General features: G+C 39.1%; 1 protein-coding gene across 1 annotated transcript; it reads right to left on the bottom strand.

Annotated features, from left to right (window-relative positions):
* Positions 1-234: 234 nt before the first annotated feature.
* Positions 235-27,021, bottom strand: FAM117B (family with sequence similarity 117 member B). The gene is made up of 8 exons (XM_050900237.1): positions 26,418-27,021; positions 18,523-18,674; positions 12,871-12,963; positions 12,239-12,352; positions 5,554-5,697; positions 4,258-4,483; positions 3,299-3,419; positions 235-1,020 (listed from the first exon to the last, which is right to left on the bottom strand). Exons 1-8 carry the CDS (start codon positions 27,019-27,021, stop codon positions 702-704), a joined length of 1,773 nt encoding a protein of 590 aa, XP_050756194.1. The 3' UTR covers positions 235-701.

Below are 27,021 nucleotides of genomic sequence, written 5' to 3'. Positions count from 1 at the left end.
CTGTTTTAAAAGTTTCAAACGTAATAACTTGTCTTATTTTGTTTAGGGCTGAGGTTGTTCAGCAAGGTCACATAATTTGAGACTGCCGAAATACTTCGGCAATCCTTTGGTCCCAGCAGCTGTAAAACAGCCAAGTAAAAAAGAATCTTCCCTACAAAAAAAGAAGGGGGGGGGGGGGAGGGGGGTAGGTTCGTCACCAGGAAAGTGTCTTCTAAACACCATCTGCTACACACCAGAAAAGGCAAATTTTTGTTACAAAATACACATTTTCATACAAAAGACATCTTGCAAAACCATCTGATTGCCCCTCCCTCTGCAGATTACAATGGTAAATGGGATCAGCTGGTTGGTCTTGAGATTTTTGTTTTAATGGGAAAAAAGTCAAAGGACACACAGCATCACAACAACTGGTCCTTTAAATGGCGAAGGATTATGACAGTCTTTGTTTTCACCAGTGTTTAAAAAAGCAGGGGAGAAAAAGAACCAGAGTCTTCATAAGCAGAAAGTGCAACAGAGTATCAGCTGCTGCATCCTCCTGAACTTCTCAATATGCTACCAAACTGTCAATTATACAAACAGTTCAATTTTGACAGTGTCATAAATTGTTAAAACAATGCAAATAGTGTGATCAGAAAGGTCCAGTCAACTGGTTCCAATTTTTTCCCAGTAGTTGCCCAGAAAAATGTCAAGACAATCTAAATCTATCCTTCAGCTTCCTCAATATGTCCCGATTGCTGGAGTATAGAGGTCTGTGGTATTACTGTACTTGTGCCACGAGAGATCCTGTCTTGATCTGTGTTTGTAGACAAGGAGGCCATAGAAATGGGCTGTAACAAACCGGGCGTCATGCCAGAGGAGACAGTCAGGCTGTGTGTAGTGCCCTTAAGTGTGAGATCCTGTGTGGGAAGAAGTGGCTTGAGGATGCTGACAAGACAGAAAGCAGAGCCACTTTTAGGAATGAAATTCACTTTGTTCTTGTCAGGGCAGTAGAAGGCTGGAATTTCATGCAGTGGCTTTGGCCTAGAAATAAAATACACACAATAGTTTTAAAATTACATTGAGCAATCAAATTCTGTCAACGGCAGGTATGTATTGCTGAACACATCACCAGAGACAAGTTGAGGCTTAAACTTGAAGTATTTCAGCTACTCAATAATGCCTTAATGATGCTCACACCACATGGCAAACGGCAAGATGGTTTAAACTGCTTGTTTACATATACTACGAGATAAACAGCATGTTCTTAGGGCAGACTGTCTCCAAATCCAAGGCAGATACTAACTTCATGTTGCAGATCACAAACCCTGTCCTTGAATTAGCATATCCAATACATTAGAAAGTTTTCTGGAGAACATGATCGAGAATCTTTCACAACCCAACAAGTTCTGCCTCACACACAGACGCTCTTTATACAGTAAGCCTTGTGAAAGAAAGCTGGCATAGCAATGTTCCTAATATTGCATATCTTAGAGCTGTTCATGATCATAGGGGGATCCCCTTTTCTAGACTTTTGCCTCCTTTGCATGTTCACCTGAGTGTGGCCTGAATCTCTGCAAAAGATGAGCCCATCTTACTTAAAAACTCAATGCAGAGAGTAAAATGTAGTATTCCCAAAGTGGCATCCATGATCAAGTACCTATAACCTGGGAAGGAAGCGTGGAACACACATTTAGATCCTGACCTGCAGTTTTGCCATCTCAGCATGTAATTCAATCAACTCAGAGACATGCTTTATGAAAGACAGAGCTGGAAGGGCAATTGTCGATAGCACAGGAATGCCTTGTGTGTCTATCTCTAACCCTGCAATGTCAATCTACTAAGCTAGTCTAACTTGACTTTAAGACAAAACTATGGGAATCTGTTCCAAAGCCTCTCTTCCCTGCTGGAAAATAACCATCAGAAATTTATACTCATTTTTTCTTGTTGCCTGCATTGTCCTTTAGCCTATAACCTCCCCCTCTCTTCCATGTGTTTGTAAGACAGCCATATACACTTCTATCTTCATTCTACTAGGCCAAGCAAGCCAATCTTTCAGTATACTCTTGTAGGAGATACTCTACTCTGAAAAGTAATTCTGTTAATGAAATAGGGTACATTTCCATGTTAGCTGATTCTCCAAGTGTCCAGAAAATTCAGCCCCATTTATAAATTTTTTTCCCAAATGAAAATCCTGTAAACTTCAGATAGAAATGTTAAACAAAGGTTGAGCTCTAAATAGTTATACTCATGTATTCCAAGTACACATAGAATGCAAGTACCAGATGTGAGAAAGATTTTTGCATGAGACTGCAGCGTCTAAGAACTGCCATAGCTAGGTAAAAACTTCTGTAGAAGCCTATTTCACTCTACAGCAGAACAGTCCTACAGCTATGCAGCAAAGACATCCGAAAAGAAATGCAAATGCAAGTCAAATCGCAACAGAATATGTTCTTGGAGCAAGTGAAGACTATCTAATCTGTTGGCAACATAGCTTACACACTCTAAAATAGAGACAGGTAACTTAAGTTACTGTAACCCTTTCCACATTGCTATGGAGAGGCCATAGAGACCTCTCAAAATCCATTTGCAGAGATCAGAGATGGAAAATACACAAAGGCAGCTATAATTTTTTTAATTACTACTTATACTATATGGCATTGTTGAGATAACATAGGCATAAGAGAATTATAACCAAATTATACTCCTTGTGTGATGAAATGAAATTTTTAACTATAGGTTAAGATTCTTGCATCCAAGTGACATAAGGGTATAAAAACTCCACAGAAAATAATAATAAAACATAAAATCCCCAGAATATTCCCAAATGACAAAAGTTGGCTTTTTCAGAATAACCAAAGCATCAAATACTCAGGGTCAAATTCACTCCTCTGTCACTAAAAGTTTCACAGCTACATAGATGTAACTGAAAAGAATATGGTCTTTGGAGTCTAGTTTACTGGATGTACCTGTCAAGCTGTGACATATATTAGCTGATGCACCTGCATTACAGCTTCTTATTACATCTCTCTGTACCTGATTATTTGAGTTCCTCCCCCACTATCTGCCAGGTAAGAGACAGTCCTCTCAAGTTATGCTGGTTTAAAAAAAAAGTCTCTCAAGTTTTTGATTTTAACACAAAATGCCAGTAGTAAAATACATACATATATAGCAGTACATAGTCACACAAAAACAACAGAGATCAGGTTGTTAGCATGGTTTTAGCAACTGGACTAATAATTTTGATCTGACACAAAATCAATAAATCAATGATAACTCTGAATGTTGAATGTTATTTCTTATGTAGTAAAGATCAACTTACAAGCTTTCCTCAAAGACCTTCACCTTTTCACAGCCCTCTGGAGGTTCACGCTTGAACATGTAGCTGTTGTTGGGTTTTGGTGAGGTAGCATATTTTGGCAAGGGAGAATTATTCCCATTCTCTGCAGGAACAGAGTATCTCATTACTTAAATGTGTCACACTATTAAAAAACCCAATAACTATCTTTAAATGCCCCCCCATTGAAACCCACTTCATTACCAATGTTATAAAATTAAGAAACATTTTCATTTGCCTCCAAGTCTTCATTTGCAAATAAGCTTTCTCATCTCAATCCCTTTCCTCCTTTCTATTTCTCCTTATATCTTTTTCAGGCTCCTCTGCAATCTCTGTTCATTCCTGGACACTTCCAGTTTGTAACTGCAAACCTGAATCTGTGGTCCTGTGCCGTCACTATTTAGCCAAAAGAAATGGGCAGAAGCCATATTCCTTAAAAACCAGAACAGGTCTATGTTGAATTATAAAATTCTCCCAGTGTATCTCAGAAGATTTCTGGTAAAAAAGAATAATTAAAAAACCCAAACAGTTAAACTTTTACGGGTGCATGTATGAAATGCTGGAAGGTTGCCTATTTTGTCCAAGATCATAAAAAATACCTGACACAAGCAACAGGACTAGCCTACTTTGCTGTTCCACCTGCCGCTGTACACTCTTGCTTCTTCAACTTGCTTAAAGTACTTGAGGAATCTAATATTTAAAAAAAAAAACTTGTTTGGGAAGCACATTCCTCAGTCACATCTATCCAGCTTCAATTACAGAGCACTAGGTATGTGTGCACACACAGTATTTGGAGCAATTTGGAAAAAACAGATCACTTAGAAAAAAAACTTCTACTATTTCTCCATGGTTGTGGGAAACAAACCCCCTCTTTTACTACATGTTCATGCACATAGCAATGAGTTAAAGTTTAGCATTGTTGAACTTTTAAAGTTACACAGTACCTTTATCTCTGGAATCAGCAAGCAGATCATCTGTAGAACATGGACTTTCTTCACTGCCTTCATTAGAGATGGTAAGAAATGAGGTTGGAGATACTGACTGGGAGCGGCTGCTGTTGTTACTACCCCTGTCTGCTCCACCAGGCGTTTGGGTATCAATGCTGCGAGTACTACTACTACGCTGAACCAACGGAGGTGGTGCACGGTGCCCATCTGGAATATCTTGAGGCTGTTAAAAATAAAAGGTATCAGATGGCTGCTCTCGTCTGGTTAGCAATTTCTTTAAATCCAGTAATGCTGAGGGGTTTTTAGGGTTTCATAAAACTGTTTGAAGTAGAAAATTTTACTCATTACACAAGACTCCAACAGAAAATAAAATAAATCAGGTTTGGAAACTAAGAACAACAGTTTTCAAGATTTCACAGAATTGCTGAGGTTGGAAGGGACCTCTTGAGATCATCTAGTCCAACACCCCTGCTCAAGCAGAGTCAGCTAGAGCAGTCTGTCCAGGACTGTGTCGAGTCAAGTTTTGAGTATGTCCACAGACAGTGATTCCACAACCTCTCTGGGCAACTTGCTCCAGTTTTGAGCACCCTCGCACACTTTTAATCAAAACAAAACAAACAAAAAAAGTGGTTTCTTTGTGTTCAGATTGAATTTAATGTTTTTTAATTTACACCCACTTCCTCTTGCCCTGTCATTGGGCACTACTGAGAAGAGTCTGGCTCCCTCCTCTTCATTCCTGCACATCAGATATTTATACACATTGATAACATCCCCCTGAGCTTCTTGTTCTCAAGGCTGAACTGTCCCAGCTCTCTCAGCCTCTCCTCATATTAAAGATGTTCCAGTCCCTTAATCATCTTCGTGGCCTGTATTTCTGATACTTTATTACTAAATTTACCTCTAAAAATACCTAAAAATAAAATGAAAGTTAAAAATGGGCAAGTTATGCTTCAACTGGGATGGGGACAGTTCAGCACGGGCAAAGAGAAGAAAAAGTTACTACAGAAACTCTCAAAACATCTTTTTGTCTTTTCCTCTGTTTTACTGAGATTTCTTGTTTTATTGGAAAACAAATTACATCACAGTAATCACAGAGGAAAAGGTTCAGATTCAAGCTTTAACTCTTTCCTTCTTTTTACTTTCCAGGAGACTTTTCAACTACCTTTATTAAAAAAAGCAAAATTAATTCCAGACAAATTTAATTCAAAAACTGCAAAATAAAGCTTATGACTTAAAAACCTCAAAACAAAACCAAAATAATTATAGAAAGCAATCATGGTGGCAGATACATACAACAAGCTGTTCCTCTTTGTCCCCCGTCTCCTTAATTATTATCTCAATCTCCTGATTCAGTCCTTCTACACTGTTTCGGAATCGTGATCCTGTTGATTTGGCAATAGGTATCACAGGAACAAGAGCACTCTTTGGGATGGGAGCCTGAAGAACCAGACACAGTGAGAAAGCAATGTAGATTTACTTACAAAACGCAGTTACTATTTCTACTCAGAAGTGAGCCTTTAAACAGAACACATCTACACCTCAATATCAAGGATTTACATGAAACTATAGTGACTGTGTTAAAATGGATGCCTTACATGAAGACACAGACATCCTGAATTTTGTTTCAAATCTAATTTCTAGCAGGAAAAACTTTCAACAATCTAGTCTCAAAATTTCCCTTGATACGGTCTGCCTCCAGCTCGACATTGCTTTACAAGTGAAAACTTAACAGTAAACATTTAAATGTAAGTAATTTTGAAGCCTTTAAAATATATTCACATTCCTTCTCAAGTGAGCTGTACCACAATTTCACTTCCTTCACTGTTGGATTTACCACTTGTAATTTCATTAAAATTGTATTTTAATGGAAGTCTGCTGTCACCTACAGTAACATGACACATGCAGAAGGAAAATTATTCCACAAATGCAAGATTGCACTATGCTAAAAATGAAGATCAACATAGTAACTATATTAAATCAGGATAAAAGGTTGACAAAACAATCTAGGAAGACTTCCACAGAAAGAATAAAATCCCAAACCCAAATGTTAATACATAGTTGCTTCAGAATGAAGATTTTAAAAATCCAGTGTTTCGAAGTATGCATGAAAACTCCATTCTCAGAAAACACGTTACTGAAGTTTTCCAAAGCCCCTTTTGGTACACCACAACTTTTCAAGATTTCCCATCCTCTCCATTAGCATCTCTCCCCCCCCTCCCCGTTAAAAAATCATGCTACCAGAACATTAGAAGATTCTGCCCTAAACTTCAATACAGACTCTTGGTGATTATGCAGGGCACTACTACAGGTAATGGAATGCTTCCTGCAAACATTTAGTTCAACTCAAAGAACAGCATGACACTTAAAGTCACAGTAGAATTCTTGTGTAAAATTCCTAGACTCTATGGCCTAGTGCGCTGTGATTGAGACCACCACCTCTACTGACTGAAGGACAGTAGCATTCTCACCTGGTCTTCAAAGTGGTTTGTTTGTGGTTTTTTTATTTTTCCTCTAAGTAACAAGACTGTGCACAGACAGATACCAAAGCATTGCAACTTTGCATGTGAATTCTCAAAAACCACACAAAATTTGTCTGGCAGAAAAACTACCTTAGAAAAATCAATGTAAACAAGAGAATTCTAAGTGCAGATCATAATGCAGACTTATTCTCACAATCACAAATCTCTAAGGTGGCAAAACTTACGGATTATATTGGTTTTGCTTTACCGAAACATTAGGATAGACATAAAAAAAGAGACTTGCACAAGGACTACAAAAGCTTCTGTTCAGGAAATGCTTGTGACTCTGTTTATGTCGATAAAAACTAAACATTCTCATAATGGCCAAACTTGGAAAGACTTTCAAAAGTCTTGCCTGAAGATGAAAAAGAGAAAACAGAAACCACTGGAGAAGAGCACAAAAAAGTCTGAGAAAGCAACCCTGCTAATTCTGTTCCAAGCAAGGCCTTGGATCAACAATCCAGTAAACTAATACAGGTCAATATCCAGTCATAATACAGGTATACCAGCACAAGTTTAAGCACTAATAAAGACTGTTTATGCACCCAGTTATTAAATACACACATTCTTAGGACAAACTGAATTTGTTAAAAAGTAGAAAGCAGAACACAAGTATGCTTGTCTAAGATTTCAGCAGCCGTTAGCAAAATGTGGGAATTCTCCATCTTTTAAATGTGACTGCCTACCACAGAAATTCTTAGAATCATAGTACTATTTGAAGAGCTCAAAGTAGAAAAGCACAAGTTGCTCCAATAGAATTCATTATGGTTCAACACAGCATGTTTCACTTCCAAGAGAAATAATATTCTGCACGTGACTGAGGATGACTTGTTAACCTGGAGTGCCAGAGGGTGGAAAGGGAAGGAGGTACCATTACAGGGGTGGAACAACAGCCTCAAAACAAGAAACTTTATATTAGAAATACTGCCTTCACAGAGGTCTGCATGGAGCTGGCCTCTGACATACAGGAATAGGCTACCAACCTTTGACTACTCATCTGCAGATTCGGGAATGCACAAAACAAAGCAAGGTGCCAAACACAGGATAATAATTACAGTGCTCACGTAACAACACACTGTCAGGAAGTTTTGGTGCGGGACAGAGTCCTGAAACTTACAGATATGGCCTGAACTCATGAGATACAAAACATGGGTGATGACAAATCTGAATTGTTCGCAAGCATTTTAGAGAAATGCTCTAAGCTCTTCCAATTTTTCCACAAGCAACAGAACTTTAAATAGAATCCAAGGTCTTTTGATGCTTTCGGATAGTAACATCAAACCATCTCAAGGTTGAATGCATCATAGTAATTCCACTCTAAAAATTAAATGTTCTACCTATGTAAGGTGGTAAGAGTGACACAAAAAAACCCAAACCACTGCAAACTGCATGCAGTTGATCTCAACATTAGTGGTTGCTTAGGATCAATCTACTGGTAAGACATTAAGGATACATGCTTCCCAGGAAAGTGAAAGGAGGGGGCTTGATGGTTCATAGTGTCAAGTAGCAGCATAACATCGGCCAAGTACACTGAGTAAAAGAAGATTATTTTGAAAGACCTAATCCATTTATTCTTCCATCTGGCTTCAGCTCTGGCCTCAATTCTAGTTTCTCCATTACATTAACACTGAGAATAAAGGAAGATCCCATTGGTTTGACTCCTGTTTACAGATTTAGTACCATGCAATTAATTGAAAATCCAGCGTTCTCAGAAGCATCCTGAGATCACCTGAGGAGCCTATGACCTTTCTGCAAACCCCTCTTCCTGTAAAGAGAGGCAGAATGGAACATTTCTGGCATCATGAGAAAACAAACAAACAAAAAACATTCAATTGCTCTGGAAAAAAAAATGTAGTCAGCAGCAAGGATTTGATCAAGTTCTTCACCAACTACTTCCTGATTCTGAGTAGAGGGACAGGAATAGCTAAAAAGCTTATTCCATAGAGATTGTGTGGATTTCTTTCTTCAAACAAAAATCACAGAAGAAAGAAGCACAACTAAACAATCAGTTGGAGGCTTAGGTGGCAAGAACCACTGTAAAAATTTTGGTAAAACTCAAGAATTGTGGCAAAGCTTAAGTGTTTATTAGTAGGGAAGAAAAGAGAAAATAAATCCACTGGAATCGCTTCTTTTAGTTTTAACTAGAAGAGTAAACCATTTCCAAAATGTTAAACAGACTTTACCTGGTCTCTATGAAGGGACTACCAAGGCAATTTCCTAACACATTTTCTCGGCCTTGTCAGGAATCCAACTCCTTGAGCTCAGAAATCTTTGTATGATCCTCTAGAGTCAACAACTGCAAGTTTCCTTCAAGTTGGGAATGTAAAAAAAAGTCTAAATATTCTAATCACTAACTGCAAGTGTTTCTACACAGTCCTTCCCACAAATCCTGAAGGAACTGAGCTGCTGCCAGAAATTCTAGTTTAGCAGTTCCCTAGAAAGGAATGAGAAAGCCTAGGAACTTTGCCCTTGATGCCTACAGTTACAGATTTTCACTCTGACTTAGAAAGCAGCCTCTAAATGCCATTAATCTAAACGCTTCACTTACTCTTTTTAAAGCCTTCTGTAACTTCCCCCCTTCACAAATAGCTCGACACAGCTGGCACAAAATTTACCAAGAAAAACAATGGTTTGTTTTGTAACACAATGCTGGAAAAGATGCTTTGCCTCAGTTTATATTTTATAGTCTGTTTCACAAGCCCAAAAACTAATTATCTGTTGTGCAATATTTTATTCACGTACTCTAAAATTTGACAGAATGCAAAAGACCTCCATACAAGAAGCAAAATTTCATGAGCATAATAATAAAGGAATTATGATGCAAAAACAAATTATCTACATAATTTTGGGGGGAGGTATTTTTCAGAGTAGTAGCATCACTGTTCATTTTCAAAATTAAAAACCACTAAGATGATTTATGTTAAAGAGACAATAGCTTAGCATTCAGAAACCTACAGGTTTGTAGAATACCAAGCCAAACCTGTTAGATTGCATGTAATTCTCTAGTGTACTGAAGGGCCTACACCAAAAGTTCCTCAGTACTTTTTTTTTTTTTTTGGTTGAAATGCCTCGACTGCCCACAAGTACAGAACAAATCTTCAAACAAGTTCTACAAATCTGGATAAGATACCTGCATCAAGTATTTTGACCTGCCTTTTTTTTTTTTTTTTTTCCCTAAATGTGTCTCACCAGTTTCCATAAACTTTCTCAAAAACCCCCAGAAAGGGATTAGGTCATTTAGTTGTCTTTCTTCTTTCATCATTTTGGACTCTTCTGACTTGAGCTACAGCAGTCATTAAGATTAGCAGCATGCTACACTGCATCCATACTTCAGTAAAGCAGATCAAAATGTAGGAATTTGTACTAGACAGCCTGTTTCAAATTCAAACTGTTCTTCTGCTATACAGAAAAGGAGGAGGAAACAGTTTCTGCTTCAAGATTTAAAGAGTTTGAAGAAGTAATTCCTAAATTGTTATGTCAAAAAATGTAATTCTAAACAAAATTCTAAATACAATACTTCTAGAAGCACAGAATTCAAACTAATAACAAACTGAATTCAAGAGGCACTTATGTCCTGAAAATTCATGACTCCTAATTAAATGAACTACAGCAGGCACAAGTTAGGGTCTGAGACAAAAGATGCTACTGATTTTTATACAAAGTAGGAGTTAAGAAGAACAGTGCAGGAGAAATTCAAAACACTGTTCTACTTTCTTATTTCCAGTCTTGAAGTATAACAGATTCACTCAGACACTTGACTTCTATCTAGGAAAGAACCTGGCTGCTCAGGACTATACGTATGGTTCTCCCTTCTATTTTTTATTTCATAGAATCATAGAATGGTTTGGGTTGGAAGGGACCTTAAAGATCATCTAAAGATCATCATTCCAACCCCCCTGCCATGGGCAGAGACACCTTCCACTAGACCAGGTTGCTCAAAGCCCCATCCAACCTGGCCTTGAACACTTCCAGGGAGGGGGCAGCCACAGCCTCTCTGGGCAACCTGTTCCAGTGCCTCACCACCCTCACAGTGAAGAACTTCTTCCTTACATCTAATCTAACTCCACCCTCTTTCAGTTTAAAGCCAATACCCCTTATCCTATCACTACATGCCCTTGTAAAAAGTCCCTCTCCAGCTCTCTTATAGGCCCTCTTTAGGTACTGGAAGGCTGCTATATGGTCTCCCCGAAGCCTTCTCTTCTCCTTTTCATCCTTATCAGAATGGGTAAGTACCTGTAGAGCAGGACACATGCTAATGTCACAACAGCTTCACCCCCTGGCCTAAATTATTTCCGGAAGGATGGAACAACAGAAAGGAAACAGTTTTCATTAACTGGTATCAAAGTATGATATTTATTAGAACAATGCTAACTGCATTTCAGGAGTAATTTGGAATATGATTAGATTTGCAGAGAAGCTTCACAGCTGAAGTACTTTCTCAATGCACAACACTGACAGTTCCACAGTTTCTTTCAACTACATTGACTTGCAAGGCAATTCTGAGGGATTCGTTCTTTTTGTAACTGTTAAAAAAAATTGTGTGTATATCATAAATATACATTCATGAGATATCGGGGGGGAAGTTTTCTTCTGAAAAAATGACCAAACTTTCCTATTGGGTTTCTTAAAGTTACTCAAGCAAAACAGACTTGAAAAAGGATCTGTGTGTCTAAAAGCCTGTAATTTTTTTCCACCTGCTATCAATTGAGCTAAAAATATTACCTCTCTGTGAACCTGACCTCATTAACAGTCTTGAGATAAAACTAAAACTGCACATAGAACATGTGGTGGCCTAACAATCACAATTTTTGAAGTGATTACCACTTAAAGTCTCGAGGCATGATAAATGACAGGAAAAAAAAAATAATCTTACAAAGGCTGAATGAAGCCATCAAGAGTATAAACACTTTTAATAGAGTACATAAAAATCCCATTGAATACCCTTTTGTCAGATAAGCTCTCTAAATCAGTTCATCATAGGATTAGACAAGTGCTGTTGTCAAGACAAAACGTGATCAGCAAAAACTACAATTTTATTTGAGTGTATCATTTTACCACCAGTTTGCTCCATGCCATATTCTACATGCAAATTCATAATTGTTAAAGCAATGCGTAATGAAAAAGATAATCTATGGTTTTAGATTAAACTTACCTATCATCCTTTTGTAGAGTCTGAAGAACGCACTTTAAGAGTCTTGCTTTAAGGAAGTATCTAACTATCTGAAATTCTTTGAAAGTGGGAGTTCAAAGCCAACCCAGCCAAGTAACAAAAAGGTCTGGGACCCCATACACTCAAGGAATTCAAAGCAAACTGATCTATTTCACAGAAATCCCCTATAGCTACAACATATTTAGCAGCACATGGTATTTCTAAGTTCCCTTTAAGACAAACCACAACCTTGAAAGGAGTTACAAATAGTATTAGCTACCCCATACATCCAAAAAGCGCACAGCCTTACCTGACTGTGGTTAATGGCTGCATGGTTACCATGAAATGGAGACTGTCTTTCTTTATCGCGATGATGCCTACTGCTGTGTTTGCTTCTCTGCAATTGTTGACGCAATTTTGCAATCTAATAAAGGAAAAAGTCATATTAGATTTCACCAGATATATTCAGGTACACACATAGTTTCATCAATTTATTCCATCACTTCGTTAAAATTCTTTACTACCACAATGTTCACAATTATTGCCAGCACTAAATTAGACTTAAGTTCTTGCAAACCTAACATGTTAGCTACCAGTTCAGCTGAAGCCCAGAAGATACCTCTGGAGGTTTAATGAAAGAACTTGAAATATGTAAAGTTTGAAAGTAGTTTGGTCACTGCTGTATTTCCTTCTTTGATGAAGAATGTCACCTGCATTTGACGCTTTCTTTCCCACACATTCAGATAAAAAATTTTAATAGTCATGCATTATTATATGAAATCAATACCAAATGAACAGCTATTTCTTATTTTTTACAAAGCCCACGATCTGTATAATAAAACAAAGCAGTACAATATTCATGCCTTCCTGAAAACTCACAGTAACAGTGCATACCAGTAAGAAATTTAATCCAAAGGTATCTCAAATAATAGCATTTCTGACCTCCTTGAGTTGATCATTGCTGCCCCACGATGCTGAACGTTTGTGTGAGCTTCTCTTCTTTTCTAAATACTCTTCAGCCCAGGCACTTTCTGTCTGCAGCAAGAAGATTACAGGATTAATTAAAAAAAGGTAATTCCTACTTTCTGGCAGAATATTTTGAGACAAATTAGAAGAGAGAACAGTGTTAAGATTTGCTAGATTCACAACTATGAGTGAAAAGCAGTCACTGACTAGGAGCCTTTCTGACAAGTAAAGTATGAAAAAGTGGAGTGAAACTATGTAATCTAAAAATAAAAAAAAACCCAACCAACTAAAAAACAACTTTCAGACCTACTCTAATACAGGAATGTGCTGGTTTCCCTTCCAAATTATTGAGCATAAGGCAGCATTAACAGCCAGATGTACCACAAGCTGCTATAGAGCTCTGAAGAACCAGTGTGACAGTGCTGAATTTGGGGGAGATGGTACGTTTTATCTCCTGCACAGATGCTGACCTTGTTATTTCTGACACATTAGCAAGGGTAGCTTGGTGTAAACATTGTGAAAGCCTGCACTAGTACAGCTTCAAAACCATGTTCTTGCTCAGAAGAATGAGAAGAAGGAAGGCAAGGCATATAAGCACCACTAGAGCTATTGCAAAGCAGGTAATTAATGGCTCAAAGGGCTTCAGGTTTATAGTTGTCTCAGGCCAAACAGAAAGCAACACAGATAATACTAAGCTAGTTTCACTAAACCAACAAAGTCATTAACTTTTAATAAAGAAACTTGCAAACATGCTGCGGTGAAAAAGTTCTGAGAAATTCAAAGTACCATTAAGACAAACTGTATTTCTTTAAGGTAACAAAATACACAGGCAAGCTTGTGATAGTATTGCATGCTTTATGGACAGTTTGTATTCCCACCTAACCATCTCCAGAATGGCTTTCAAAAGCAGTGAACTGTAAAGGCTCTAAGAAGAGGGATAACAACATCTATCAGGAATCTCCGTGCAGTCACAAGAAATATACCTAATGAAGCAGTGGGAAGGATTTCTGGAAGCAGCTTACATGCTGAAAGAGACAGCAAATTCCTTTAAATTCACTGTTGCCACAGTGCAGTTCTCAGCATACAGCAGGGATCTAGCTAACTCATCCTTAGAAGTCATTAATATCTCACTTTGTCCTACAGGCAGGAACTTTGCCTCAAAGTCTTCGCATCTACAGTGTGCAACAGTTGTTCTTACATTTGAGACTTACAGCTTGCAAGCCACAAGCTGACCTTACTTACCCCATCTGTACTCAGAACACAGAAACTCAGAAGGCCTTTGACGATGTGGTATTAATCCCCATTTTGCAGGGAAAATGGAGGTGTAACTCCGAACATACAGGTTGCAACTCCCATCAGCTTCAGTTACAGATGTAAGTTTCATATAAATGAAACCTCTACTATCAGTAGTTTTCATCTTCATCATTCCAAATCAAAAACTAACTAGGACAAATCTGAATAATAAAGTTAGTAGGGTTGCTTTGAAATTCCTATTTCATAGCAAAGTTAGAATCCATTAGAATCTGTTTTTCCAGAAAAGCACTCACTTATCTTCATCATTAAATAGAATAATTGATAACCCCCATTCCCAAGTACCAATCTTTGTCTAGTCAATTCTCAAATGTCAATCTGGAGTCTCATCCTATCCTCTAGCTCCTGGAACAATAAGTTTTAGCCACTAATTCTAACTTCCCAACTCAGCACAACCATTATACTTGCCTACAGGAACCTAATTAACACTCTGATCAATCTTTGCATTTAATTTATATTCAAGACTTTGACTTAAGATTCAAGACCTATTTCATAAATTAGTATCTGATTCATTTTAAAGGATTAAAGGTTGCTTTGATGCTCATCCTCAAAGCAAATAGTTAGAAATCTTTTTAGAGCAAGAGTAGTGTCCTGGTTTCGGCTGGGACAGAGTTAACTTTCTTCTTAATAGCTGGTACAGTGCTGTGTTTTGGATTTAGTGTGAGAATGATGTTGATAACACTCTGATGTTTTAGTTGTTGCTAAGTAGCGCTTATCTTAAGCCAAGGACTTTTCAGTTTCCCATGCTCTGCCAGCAAGCAGGTGTGCAAGAAGCTGGGAGGGAGCAGAGCCGGGGCAGCTGACCTGAACTAGCCAAAGGGGTATTCCATACCATGGAACGTCATGCCCAGTATATAAACGGGGGGGGGGGGGGGGGGGGGGGGGGGGGGGGGGGGGGGGGGGAGGGGGGGTTGGCCGGGAGGCGCGGATCGTGGCTCAGGAACTAACTGGGCATCGGTCAGCGGGTGGTGAGCAATTGCATTGTGCATCACTGGTGGGGGTTTTGTTTGTTTGTTTTTTCCCCTTCCTCCCCCTCCTTTTTTGTTATATTCCTTTTCATTACTATTATTATTATTATATTTCATTATTACTATCGTTAGTATTATATTTTACTTTAGTTATTAAACTGTTCTTATCTCAACCCACGAGTTTTACTTTTTTTCCCCTCTTTCCTCCTCCTCACCCCACTGGGAGGGGGAAGGGGGAAGTGGCTGCATAGTGCTTAGTTGCTGACTGGGGTTAAACCACGACAAGTAGGTGTAAGACATTAAATTACAGGAAACCTTTACATCAAGACAGAAATGTAAGACTATTTTACCAAGTCTCCTACTTATTCCCCATATTTTGTTTATAATACTTATTTTCAAGAAACACAGACCCAATAACCAATAGACAAAGAGGGATTTCTATTTCTCTAGGTTCTTAAAGTACTACTACTTGCTTATTTGTTGTTACCATTCACAACATCCTTCTGCCTGTTCTAGAATTACAAAGAGAAATGAGTTTAAGGCTAAATTTATCACAGATCGTAGAACACTTAAGAAAAAAAGTCTTAGAGGCAAAAACTTTGCAGTTGAAATGAATTATTCTTTAAGAATTAAAAAAATACAAAGCAATTGTCTCATTTGAACTTGTGTTTTGACATAGCTGTATTTCAAACAACCACAGGCAAAGCCAAACAGGTTTGATTCCAAGGGAAAAAGACACAAGGTTACAAACACCTGTTTTAGCAGCACTTAAAACAGTATCTGCACATATGAATTCTAGCCAGACCCTAGGACACTCAATAATACACTTACTCATCATCCAACAAACCTTCTGCATGTACATACTTCAGTCTGGTTTTATACACAGGTTTCATCAAAATAATCAGTCGAAGTAGGTGTCTGATACATAGACAGTCTCTGTGTGACCTGGGATCTCTTACACAGTTCTCAGCTATGACCTACGGGCATCTCTATAAAGGCCTGCAAGCCGACACGTGTCACTAATTGCTGTCTCTTCCCAGTCTGCTTCCTGAATGATTCCACTCCCTATGCCATAAACCCACAGAATCAAGATACCCCGCTTACTCAACTTGAAAATCTTTTATATCTTAATAGATACAATTCCTGTTCCCTAAACTTTTGAAACCTGAACACATCCATTTCATGTCAGACTTTGTGAAATCAGAAATTACACACTGGAGCCAGAATATCTTGTACGTGAAACTTCATCCAAACACCGCATCTTCAGAAACGCTAAACAATACAAATGGAGAGCCTATACTATCTTGGGAACCTAACTATTGTAAATCACATTTTAAACTTGTCCCTAGCTCAAATGGTTGCTCTCAAGCACACCAGAAAGATTAAAAGCAACGATGTCTCATCAGTGTCATATCAACACAAGCTTTGGATGTACAGATGTCTGTCTGTATCCCAAAATTTTCTACTGGTTTGATAAATTTTAAATTAGGAAGTGCAAACAGACCATTCCATTTCCCTCAGAAGTATACTAATATCAATCACCACTAAATATACTCATTCTGCAGAAATATTCAATGCCCTTTACGGTCTTCCCATTAATCTTTGGAAATATGTTTCCCCTTATATATGAAAGCCCTCCTACCATAGCAGCTAGATGTGTCAGAATTGGAAGAAAAAGACAAAAGAAAAATGTAAGCCAAAAAGGATGATGTCTAGTCTAGCTGGAAAATACAGATTATAAAAGCCCAACCATGATGCAGATTAAACTGAGACTAAGCTGAAACAGATCAACTGAATATAGCAAATATTTGGCAGTAGTATAGAAATATAATTATTTTGAAAAAAGTATTATCCTAAGAAATCAAATATGAAAATAAATAGCTAAGGCACCCACTGGTTTAGTTCTGCCCTTTAATGATGCCTTTTAATAGCTAAGCATGAACAGCAATTCCTTGTATATCATATGCCTTCCTTCATCCTCCTCTTCTTACTGTGATTTGCTTACCTTTTTCACCCCATCTTCTAACCATTTTTCCTATTCATTTTCCTGCATAGAAAACTTGTTCCTCAGCTCTCCTTTCTTCAGCAGTTTCTATTTCCACCTTATCCACACAGGCACATTCCCCTACAAAACACCTTATTTTTCTACTGGTCTGCTCTTTGAATTGTGGACCTTTCTGCAAAATGTTGTGGATCTTGAGAAGGCCATACAGTAACAATCAACGCTGCAGACATCATCTGCTCAACATCCTACACATTTGAGTAGACAGCTCACTGAAACCTACTTGGCCACATTTTTGTTATTGTTACCAAACCTAAGGCAGGCTCAAACTCAAGTATGTCCCACATGCTGTCAGTTTCTCTTCCAATCACATTTTGCTTATGTTCTTTGCAATTGGTGGAGACCTGTTGCTGAAACCATGCTCTAGGAATAAGCATTTAAAATCTGATATGTTTGGCTCTTTCTTTCACTCCACAAGTTACAGAAATCCACTGCCAGACTGCATCCACAGAAGGAGAAATGAAACACTGTGATATTTTATGGAAAAATCCATCTTGAATCACTTCTGCATACAGTAGGATACCATATAACAACAGCTCCCTTTAAGGGGAATGATAAAACAACTGTCATGATAAGCGTGTAACTCTCGTAACGCCAGTTTCATTCAATTTTTTGTTGGTTCTGTCTTTACAGGTGGCATAGGACTGAACTATTAAAAGCCTGTGAAATTTTGTCAAGTTGTTGAAGTTTATTGGCAAATCATGTACTTTTTTAACACTTCCAAGTTGAGCTAAATTTGAACATCATTCACAGCTCAATGAGGCAGCTCTTCAATGTATATAATTCTATACTTGGTGCATAGATCCCAGGTGAACATTAAAGGCCTTTTACAATCAGAGGATGAACAGCCTATCATAGAAAAGGCTACAATAACTTTTATACAGGCACTACAGAAGCTTTTTTTTATTCAGTTTTAAGACAGACATACATATAAGGAGTCACTAAGTTCTCTTGTATAAGTTTAAACTAAATAGTACTTAACACCAGTGCAATCTAGTGTACAGCCCACTGTAAGAACAATGAGAAAACACATGTGCAATACACTAGTGTTTTTCTGAGGCAAGAAGAAAGTGGAACTCTTAACAGATATTACAGTTCACAGCCTTTTCTTAGAGAAGAACGCAAATAATTCACGTACTTAATAGCAAAGGCAGGATTCCTGCAATTTTAAAGTGAATAGGAACTTGCAAGGAAGAAAGCTAAAGTGAATGTTTTCAAGGGAAAACCTTCTTACATTTAAATCCTGCCTGCACATTTCAATACTCCGAAGACAAAAATCTGTCCTACCTGTGTGGCTTTGTCTCTCATACATGGAGCCGCTTGTCCATGATTATCACGAGGCCACTGTCCAGCAAGGTATGGAGCAGCAAGTGTATCCAATGAGGAAGTCCGGCGAATAACACTGGAAGGGCTTGATGAAGGTGGTCTTGATTTGTCAGCTGGAATAAGAACACTTGATTAGAAAGAAAGCAAGACAGACAGCTTAATTATTTTAATTGCCGACAAGAAATCATATCAAATTGGAACTACTAAGTTATTAAGTATACAACAAGATAATTTTAATATAGGAATTAAGTTTACTTTTCCAGGCTCTATTCAGTTTTGATAAGCAATGAAATGTCTTTTTACGGTTTCCTTAAAAACATCCTTCTGTCACAAATGTTGCATTGGTACTCACACACCACCATTTATTCCCTCAAAGGTGCAACAGTCATTGGATTCTTAAATGATGAAGGCTTAGAAGAAATAAAATAGCTAAGTTTCCTCATACATAAAGGCTAACAACGAAAATCTATGCTGAACTTTTTCGATGTAATGCCGAGTTTAGAGTTCATCCCTCTAGCCCTTTACCCTTAACCTACTTTAATTCCAGGGACACTATAAACTGACATGTTTTATTAACCACCCAGTATACGATATATGGCAGATTCATAAAGAGGTATGTCTAACCCTTAGATCCAGAAGTCAACTTTGGTAAGGTAATGATTTACATTTTACAAGATAATCAAGACATCTCCTCCCTTTACATGCTACTTGGTAACTACATTCATATTTGCCTGACACTACACTTTCTGCAACACCTCATTTTTAGTGTTTACATCAATACCACTTTTCAGAACAATTTAGATACTAATAGGAACCCTTACTGAAAAAGGTTAAATATAACAAGCACAGGAAGTAACATGAGAAGGAAGAATATGGTTAAAAACAAAAATTTGCATCTATTCCATCTGTCAATGATATCTTGAAATGGCAGTAAAAGATTACGCTGCAAGCTAGTAAGTGTAAACACTGTGAAGAAAGTTCCTCAAAATAGTAATTGAGGTTTGTTAAAGAGACTGACAAGCAGGAAAGACCCAGGGTTTAGATATACATATATGCTCACACATTATTTGTCACTAGCTATTCTAGGTGTAAAATGCAAATCCAGAGATCACAATGATCTAAGCTTACTATCAATTAATCTACTCCCCACAGAATTATACCTGAAATAATTGTGTATTAATCTTACCTATAATGAATACAAAGGCCTAAAACAAATGGCTAGAACACAGCAAACAAGACACAGAGATCAGATGGAAGCTTTACAAGGGCACTGGAAAAACTCAGTCATATGTCCTTCCTGACTGTGCCTTAGGATGAATTCTGCACTAAAAGTATAAATAACATAGCAATTTGTATTCTACATAAACTCATTTATGGGCAAAAGAAGCTGTGCCTGATTAGTGTCTGAGTGCTAGTCAGAAAATAAAAACACTGCCATCAGAAGTCCAGAATTCAATTTCTAAGCCGTTTCAATCTACTAAAGAGACATAAGTATTAATAAAAACTGTTAGGTATAGATTTCAGTGGCATGGACAACATCTTAGTCTCATAGAACACCAGTCTTTCAAATGTAAGTCTAGTGACATTCTATACTAAAGATCCTCATGCAAATTTTGCAGTAGAAATGTACATGTTAAAAGTGTGGAAGATATTTCAATTAAACTATAAGGAAATAATTATTAGCACTATAGTGAGCCACATTGACATAAAGCAGTCCAGAAACCTCATCTGGTTTACTATTTCTACCAGTACCAACAATGATAAAATCTTACTACTGAGCTCACAGCAGATCTGCTTTCAGGGGGTAGCCGCAAAGCTCAATTTTGGAGTTACCTTAAGACCCCTGTATCAAAGAAATTCTCTGACTACTACTGCACACTGAAGGGTCTGTTTGTCTCAGAAGATTTCAAAACAATTCCTTTTGTCTGTACCACAGGAGAATGTGGCATGCTAATGCAACGTGTCATTCCTTAAAAATTACACTTGCTTCCAAAGTTATATCAAACATGTTATTTGTCTCAGAAATAGCTGCCATACTCTCCCTATTTATTTTTCTCCTGAATTATTACTTTTCCTCTTCATGAAGCTTCTTTCTTTTTACCAAGGGGAAACAGAAAGGATGCGAGAAAAAAAAAATTAAAAATCGGGAAGTGTATGTAGTCAGTCACATCATCTGCAAAGCCGCTGCAGCAGACAGCTTCAAAACCGAAGCAGCAGAAACTATTACCCTCTCCCCTCCCCCACAAAAAAAGTGGAAAGAATATTTTGCTGGGCAAACATAGACAATGAAAACTGAAGAACCTGTTTACTATTTAAGTTCAAGGGAAGCTGCTCATTTCAAGGCACAAAGCCTGTAAACTCTTTTCCTCTGATTTAAAAATTCCTTCAAGGAATTCTGTTTTCAAATTATTTTTATTTTGATGGGGCAAGGACGTTTGGATATGTTTTTACTTACTTTTCCACCTTCACATGTCTCAATACAAATTGCCAAAGTCTACTACACAATTCCTCTTGCTGTTTCAAAACATTTCAATGGGAACATATACAATGTTTTCATGGCACTTTCCTCTACAATACTTGAAGCAAGTGTTCAGCTACTATTTTTCCTTGATGTGACCTACATAACAAGAGATCTGCCTCCATAGAGATAACAGTTACAACAGCTGTGGCTGATGAAAAACAATGGAGCTGTTTCATCAAATAGACGCTTCTTAAATATTAGATCTGTTTTAATTGGCCTGATTATCTCTTTAAACCAATATTTGTGATAAATATCAACCCTCCTATCCATCCGCCACTACTCTAAATCTATTTAGAAACAAAGTCTTTCTGCAATCTAGCTTCAAACAAAGCAAAATAATAGACCAAAACATAAACAGAACATATACAATACAAAGCAACAAAGTCCATAATGTGGGCAAATAACAAGCAAGTGACCATGTCTTCACAAGCCACTGCAGTACAACTGACCGACTGAAGTTGCTACAGGTAAACAGGTATCACACACATCTATTGCAGTTGTGAAGTCAGGCACCTCTGAAGGCAATTTAAGCTAAGGCAGTCTAACAACGTGACTGAAGAGCAAAATTGAACAAATATAGATGCTTACCAATAACTAACTGAAAGGTAGGAAAGAGAGCACTGACTTGGGAGGGTCTTAACATACAATTCCTACAACTGCAATTACAACTGAAAAAGGAAATTACAGTGTGAGAACACATACCTTTGAATTGGATACCTCATGGAAGAAAATTGCTACGTATAAAAGAAAGGAAGAAAAGAGGGAAGGTCTTACACATAAGAAAGACCTAAGAGACAAAACACTCTGAAAATTCATCTTTCAGTTTTTCAGGAAAAGTTCAGAACTGTCGTTAGAACTGCAAAATAAGGATTACTGCTGAAGTGTAACTTGAAGATCGATCTTACAGTCCTGTTGATATCTTTCTACGTATTTTAAATTTATCTTTTGAGAAAGGAAAATAAAAACTCCAAAGAAACACCTTCTAACAGACACCATGAGAAAACAAAACAAAACTAGCAAGCAGCAGAAAGAACCACTGGAAAAGCACAGGATACCATTAACTTCACAAAATTCCCGGACAGAGTTCTAATTGAAGCTTTTTATACAGGTAGAATATCCAGAAGAGTGAGAAAGAGTGAGACCCAACCAGCTTCTCTGGCATCTAGGCATACAGTTGACCTTTTTGTTCTGTTTTGGTCAGCCTTTTCCTCAGAAAGGACATTCATGGGATCTCTCCCATGCATAGCTGTCTTTTCCCAAAAACTCACACAAATACAACTGATCTCAGGGGCTTCACCTACTTTTTATGTTTCATTGAAAGTATTCAACGGGCTCAGACAGTATTAAGAACAGACACAGAGCACAACTGTGTATATTCGCTTTGGAAGACAATCTTGGCTATTATCTTCACATAAATGTAAAAGAACTACTCACACTTTCGCTTCTAGTAATTCAAAATCATCTCTCAGTAGGAAAATGACTGAATTAATGTTATTTTACAAAACCAAACCTCAGAAAGCCCAAGATGCTGAAGTTACTTAATTCTAGGAAATGGAAACATTTTTAATCCAAATAAACTCCCCTGAAGTGTTAGCCACAAGAAACCTAAAGCATGATGCTGCAAAAACGAATTCACTTTCTTTACACTTACCATTTGTTAAACAGCTTAGGTAAGCAAAGCAGGCATGTAATGGTACACAAGGCCTTCTGTACTCTCTTATCCTACAGCAATATCTTTTATCACTACTGCAAAACCTTAGTAATTAATGTTGACAGGTCTGCAGCTATTATTGTGTCACTCACCAAATTCTTAAAATAAATAAAATCTACAGTGAAATTTAAGAGTGTAATGGAGTTCCATTCCTTCTCCCCACCCCAAGGCAGGGTTCACATCTGAATTCCTTAAGACTTCCCAATATACTGTCATAACAATTTTCATCATTTCCTTTCACACAAGTAGGCTTTAATATTGCTCTTCCATATACTATTCTAAACAATTAAAGGCCAATGTAGTTCCAGATAAAACTAACAAATTTTTCTCCTTAATTTTCAGAGTGAGTTTAAATGTCCAATACAGTCAACTGGAATATACCAGAAAGTTCAGCATCCAGTAGAGAAATCTCTCACAACCTCAAGGCACCTAAAAGGGTCAGTAAACAACTGCTATGGTTCTGGTCTTGACCTTGTTTACACAGCCTAGTGCATTATAACATTTCAGGAGTTGAACAGTTGAACTCTTCTGAGAAGGTGTTTTACATAAGAACACAAATAACAAGATCACATTTGATCTTTACTCAATAGATAAACCAAGATAAAAATAACAATAAAGGTAGAGCATACACATTTCTCTATCTCATTTTGCAACAGTCTACTAGTAGGTCAAAACAACTTCTAACAGGTGGTTTGCAGACAGGTAAAGAGGCATATATGAAAACTGAACCAAAACTGGAGACTGCAGGACAGACCTCGCAGTGTAGAAATGAGGCCACAGCAGTGATGGGAAAGACAGAGCACATTAACACGCGAGTAGAAGCTGAAGTCTGCAAAATAAGTGCTAGAGACTGCAGGGAGGGAAAGTAAAAGATGAAAACTGGGTAGTAAAAGGATCTAGGCTCTTGGTCATATTTAGGAAGGAAGCATCAAGAAAAGCACAGAAATTTAGAAATTGTGCCATGGAATCTTCAGTTTGTAACTATCCCATCATCAACAGAAAATTCAGTCAAGTATTTCCAACATTTAGTTGCAATTCAGTTCAGAAAACAAGAAAAAAACCCAAACAACAACAAGAAAACCACACCCAAAAAACCCACCACCAAGAAAAACCTGAAGAAGCTATTAGGTCACATTTGTAAATTCACAAGTTGGGGTTCTCAAGCATTAAGCAGGTTGATGAAAACTATGTTCAAAACTATTCAACTGCTTCCCAGAAAAGAAAAACTGAAAAATATGAAGTTGAGTCTAAAGTATACAACTTACAGAACCAGTATCGAAGTTCAGAAGAAGCTATCATTTGTCTAACCTCAAGGCTCATTTTAATCTAAAAAAACATGGCTGCAGCTGTAGGAATGAACAAAAGCCATCATCAACTGAAAACAAGAAACAGGAAAACCCAAGTTACTCTGCAGTAGATTCGGACTGATACCCTGAAATGGCCTGCATGGCTTCACAACTGGAGCCTCATTAGCAAAAATGAAGTTCCACTTCCATGTTCTCAGCTACCACTAAGTTTTCTCATCTAGATGAAGAAAAAAATTGAAGTTAATTCAGTCTCTGTCAAGCACTGGACTACACGATACAAATGTTCAGCAATATTTAACAGGTTTAATTTGCATTTTGGGCCAATACAAGTACTGTTCAGAAATTTAAACACATGGAAGGAATTAAATGGACACTACTCTTCTGTTTTAACACACCTTGTAAAAAGCTAGTGGAGTTATCTTAACACAGCAGAGTGATCAAATGACTTGTTTCTTTCTATATGCTAATTCTCAGATCCAGTAAAGAAGTTAGTATGGTTTCAACAGACTTCTACGCAACGATCTGAAGACGGTGCAATTTTTCCACCCTAAGTGGTCTGACGCATGCCTTTACAAACAGCTTTTGAACCTGGATCTCAAGGCTAGCCATCCTGTTCCTCATTCTCCAGGCCAGGAGATTGCATCTTGGGCAACAGTTTCTACAAAGTTCACAGGAAGAAGATAGGATTTTGTGATGTGTATAAAGTCTTTCAGATTACTGATTAACAAGAATCTGAAATTAAGAATACACACATTCCTCAATCCAAAGCCTCAGAATATAACCTTAAAATACACGTTGCTCTTATCTGGAAAGCAGAAAATCTAATTCAGAACCTAAACACCTTTGTGGCACTGCTCTCTTACACCGCAGACAAGCAGGCATATGGTAATCTTGAAGGGGTATGCCTGAATTAAAGGAAAAAAAAAAAGAAAAATTAAATCACACAGACATTAGCTTAAGTACTGTACCAGTTGGTTATGACTGTCTAATTTGGCAGCATCATTCCTCAAGAGCCAGGATAGAAAAAAAGAAAAAAACCAACACGGTAGTCTGGTTATAACCATTATTTTAGAAAGGGGGAGCAACATTAGGAGAAGTTCAAGTGTTAAAGGGAATCATGTTGGTCCTAGATTTCTGCATACACACTTCTGCATATTAGTCAACTTCATTGTGTAGATTACCACATGCAATTTCATGAAAAAGAGTAGCTGTAAGCTTTGGTATCTAAAAAGTCACAGATTTTTCCGGATTTGAGGACATTAACACAAAGCCTCACTCATGCATTTTTGAGTAAACTTTTATCCCAAGAAGAAAAAGGACTTACATATGTAAGCCTCTATTATCCTCAATCAGATGCCACATATTGCTTAAATTCCATCGTTCCCAGTAAGTATGTTTTAATTATTTAAAAACATTAAAAAGCAGTTTGCTACAAAATGTATGCCATTCCCACACTATCTTCTATCTTCGCTGTAACGCAAGCTTGTCATCTCTCTGAAGTTCACACATCCTTCTACAGGGTTCACGTTGAAAGTAACTACTAGGAGAGATACTGAATACTTTTTTCCTACATCTATGTGCAATGCCTACAGTGCTAGCTAGTTTTCTAATCACAAGCTTGCGGACACTGTTTGGATCAAAAACACATACCATCTGGCACGAGATGCACAGAGAGGGCAGAAGATGTGAAGGCTTCACAACAGCCCCCAAACATCAAATTCATCTTAAGCTTGTACCGAAGTATCTTAAGTACATCTACACCATTGACTCATCTGGAAACCTTTGGCAGTACTTGCAGAAGTGCTATAGGAGTGGCTACAATTCCCCACATGGCATACTTGGCTTTCTCTGTCCCTCTTCTAAAAGCCAGGAAGCAACAGAGCAGCAACAAAAGCAACAAGCCCTTCAACACATACAGGCTTCACGAGTGCTGCCGCCAGCCAGAGAAGGATCAGAACGGGCACAAGCCCGGGCACAGCCCCTGTCCCTACCTCTCTCCCCGGGCGCACGGCGCGCTGGAAGGCACACCACCGGGCGGAGGGCACCGCCGATCCCAGCCCTCCCACCCCGCAAAGCGCTGGCTGAAACTCGGCCACGCCGAGGCGCCTCGCCCAGCCGCCCGGGGAAGTGCCCTTTGCCGCCGGGCCCGGCCGCCCCCCGGCGACCGCTGTGTTCACACCCCCCTACCCCCCACTAACGATCTGGCCGCGCACCTCCCCATTCCCCTCAGGTAACGGCCGCGCGCACCCCCGCCCCGCCAGTAACGGCCGGGCGGGCAGCAGGTGCGCGGCGGGGGCAGGCTGACGGGAGCGCTCACCTTTGCAGACGGGGGAGCTGGGGCTCTTCCTCTCCGGGGAGCTCCTGCCTTGCTCCGGCGAGTGCCGCCGGTGCCGGACCCTGCCCGCCGCTGTAGCGCTGCCCTCCGGCAGCGGAGGCACCGGAGAAGAGCAAGGTGAGGACCCGCAGCCCAGCGGCGGCGGGGGAGGAGGCGGCGGTAGGTGGTGGGGCCGCGGGGGGCTCCCCCGCGCCCCGCCGGCACGCGTGGGGCTGCCCCGCGAGGAGGCGGCGGCGGCCGCTGAGGCGGCGGCGCTGCTTCCCCCTCCCCCCGGCGTCTGCGTGGCCGTGGCGGGGCCGCCGCGCCCGCCGTTGCCGCTGCCGGTGGGCGCCGCGCGCGTGGGGCTGATGCTGCGCGAGGCGGGCGCCGCGCGTGGGAGACCCCCGCCCGGGGCACTCGCGCCGCCGCCGCTCCTCGTGGGGCTGCCATGTTGCTGCTGCTGCTTGAGCTGGAAGGGCACCGTGGCCCGCATGGGCTGGAGGCGGCTGCTCGCTCCCGCTCCGCCACCCGCCGCCGCCGCGCCTCCTCCTCCGAGGGAGGTGGCCGGGGTCGGGGAGCCGTTGCGCCTCACGCGCTGGTGGGACAT

The sequence above is a fragment of the Gymnogyps californianus genome, chromosome 7 (assembly GCF_018139145.2).
Source record: "Gymnogyps californianus isolate 813 chromosome 7, ASM1813914v2, whole genome shotgun sequence".
NCBI lineage: Eukaryota > Metazoa > Chordata > Aves > Accipitriformes > Cathartidae > Gymnogyps > Gymnogyps californianus.
Note: the sequence above shows the minus strand (reverse complement) of the source record. Positions and strands in the feature narration are given on the sequence as shown.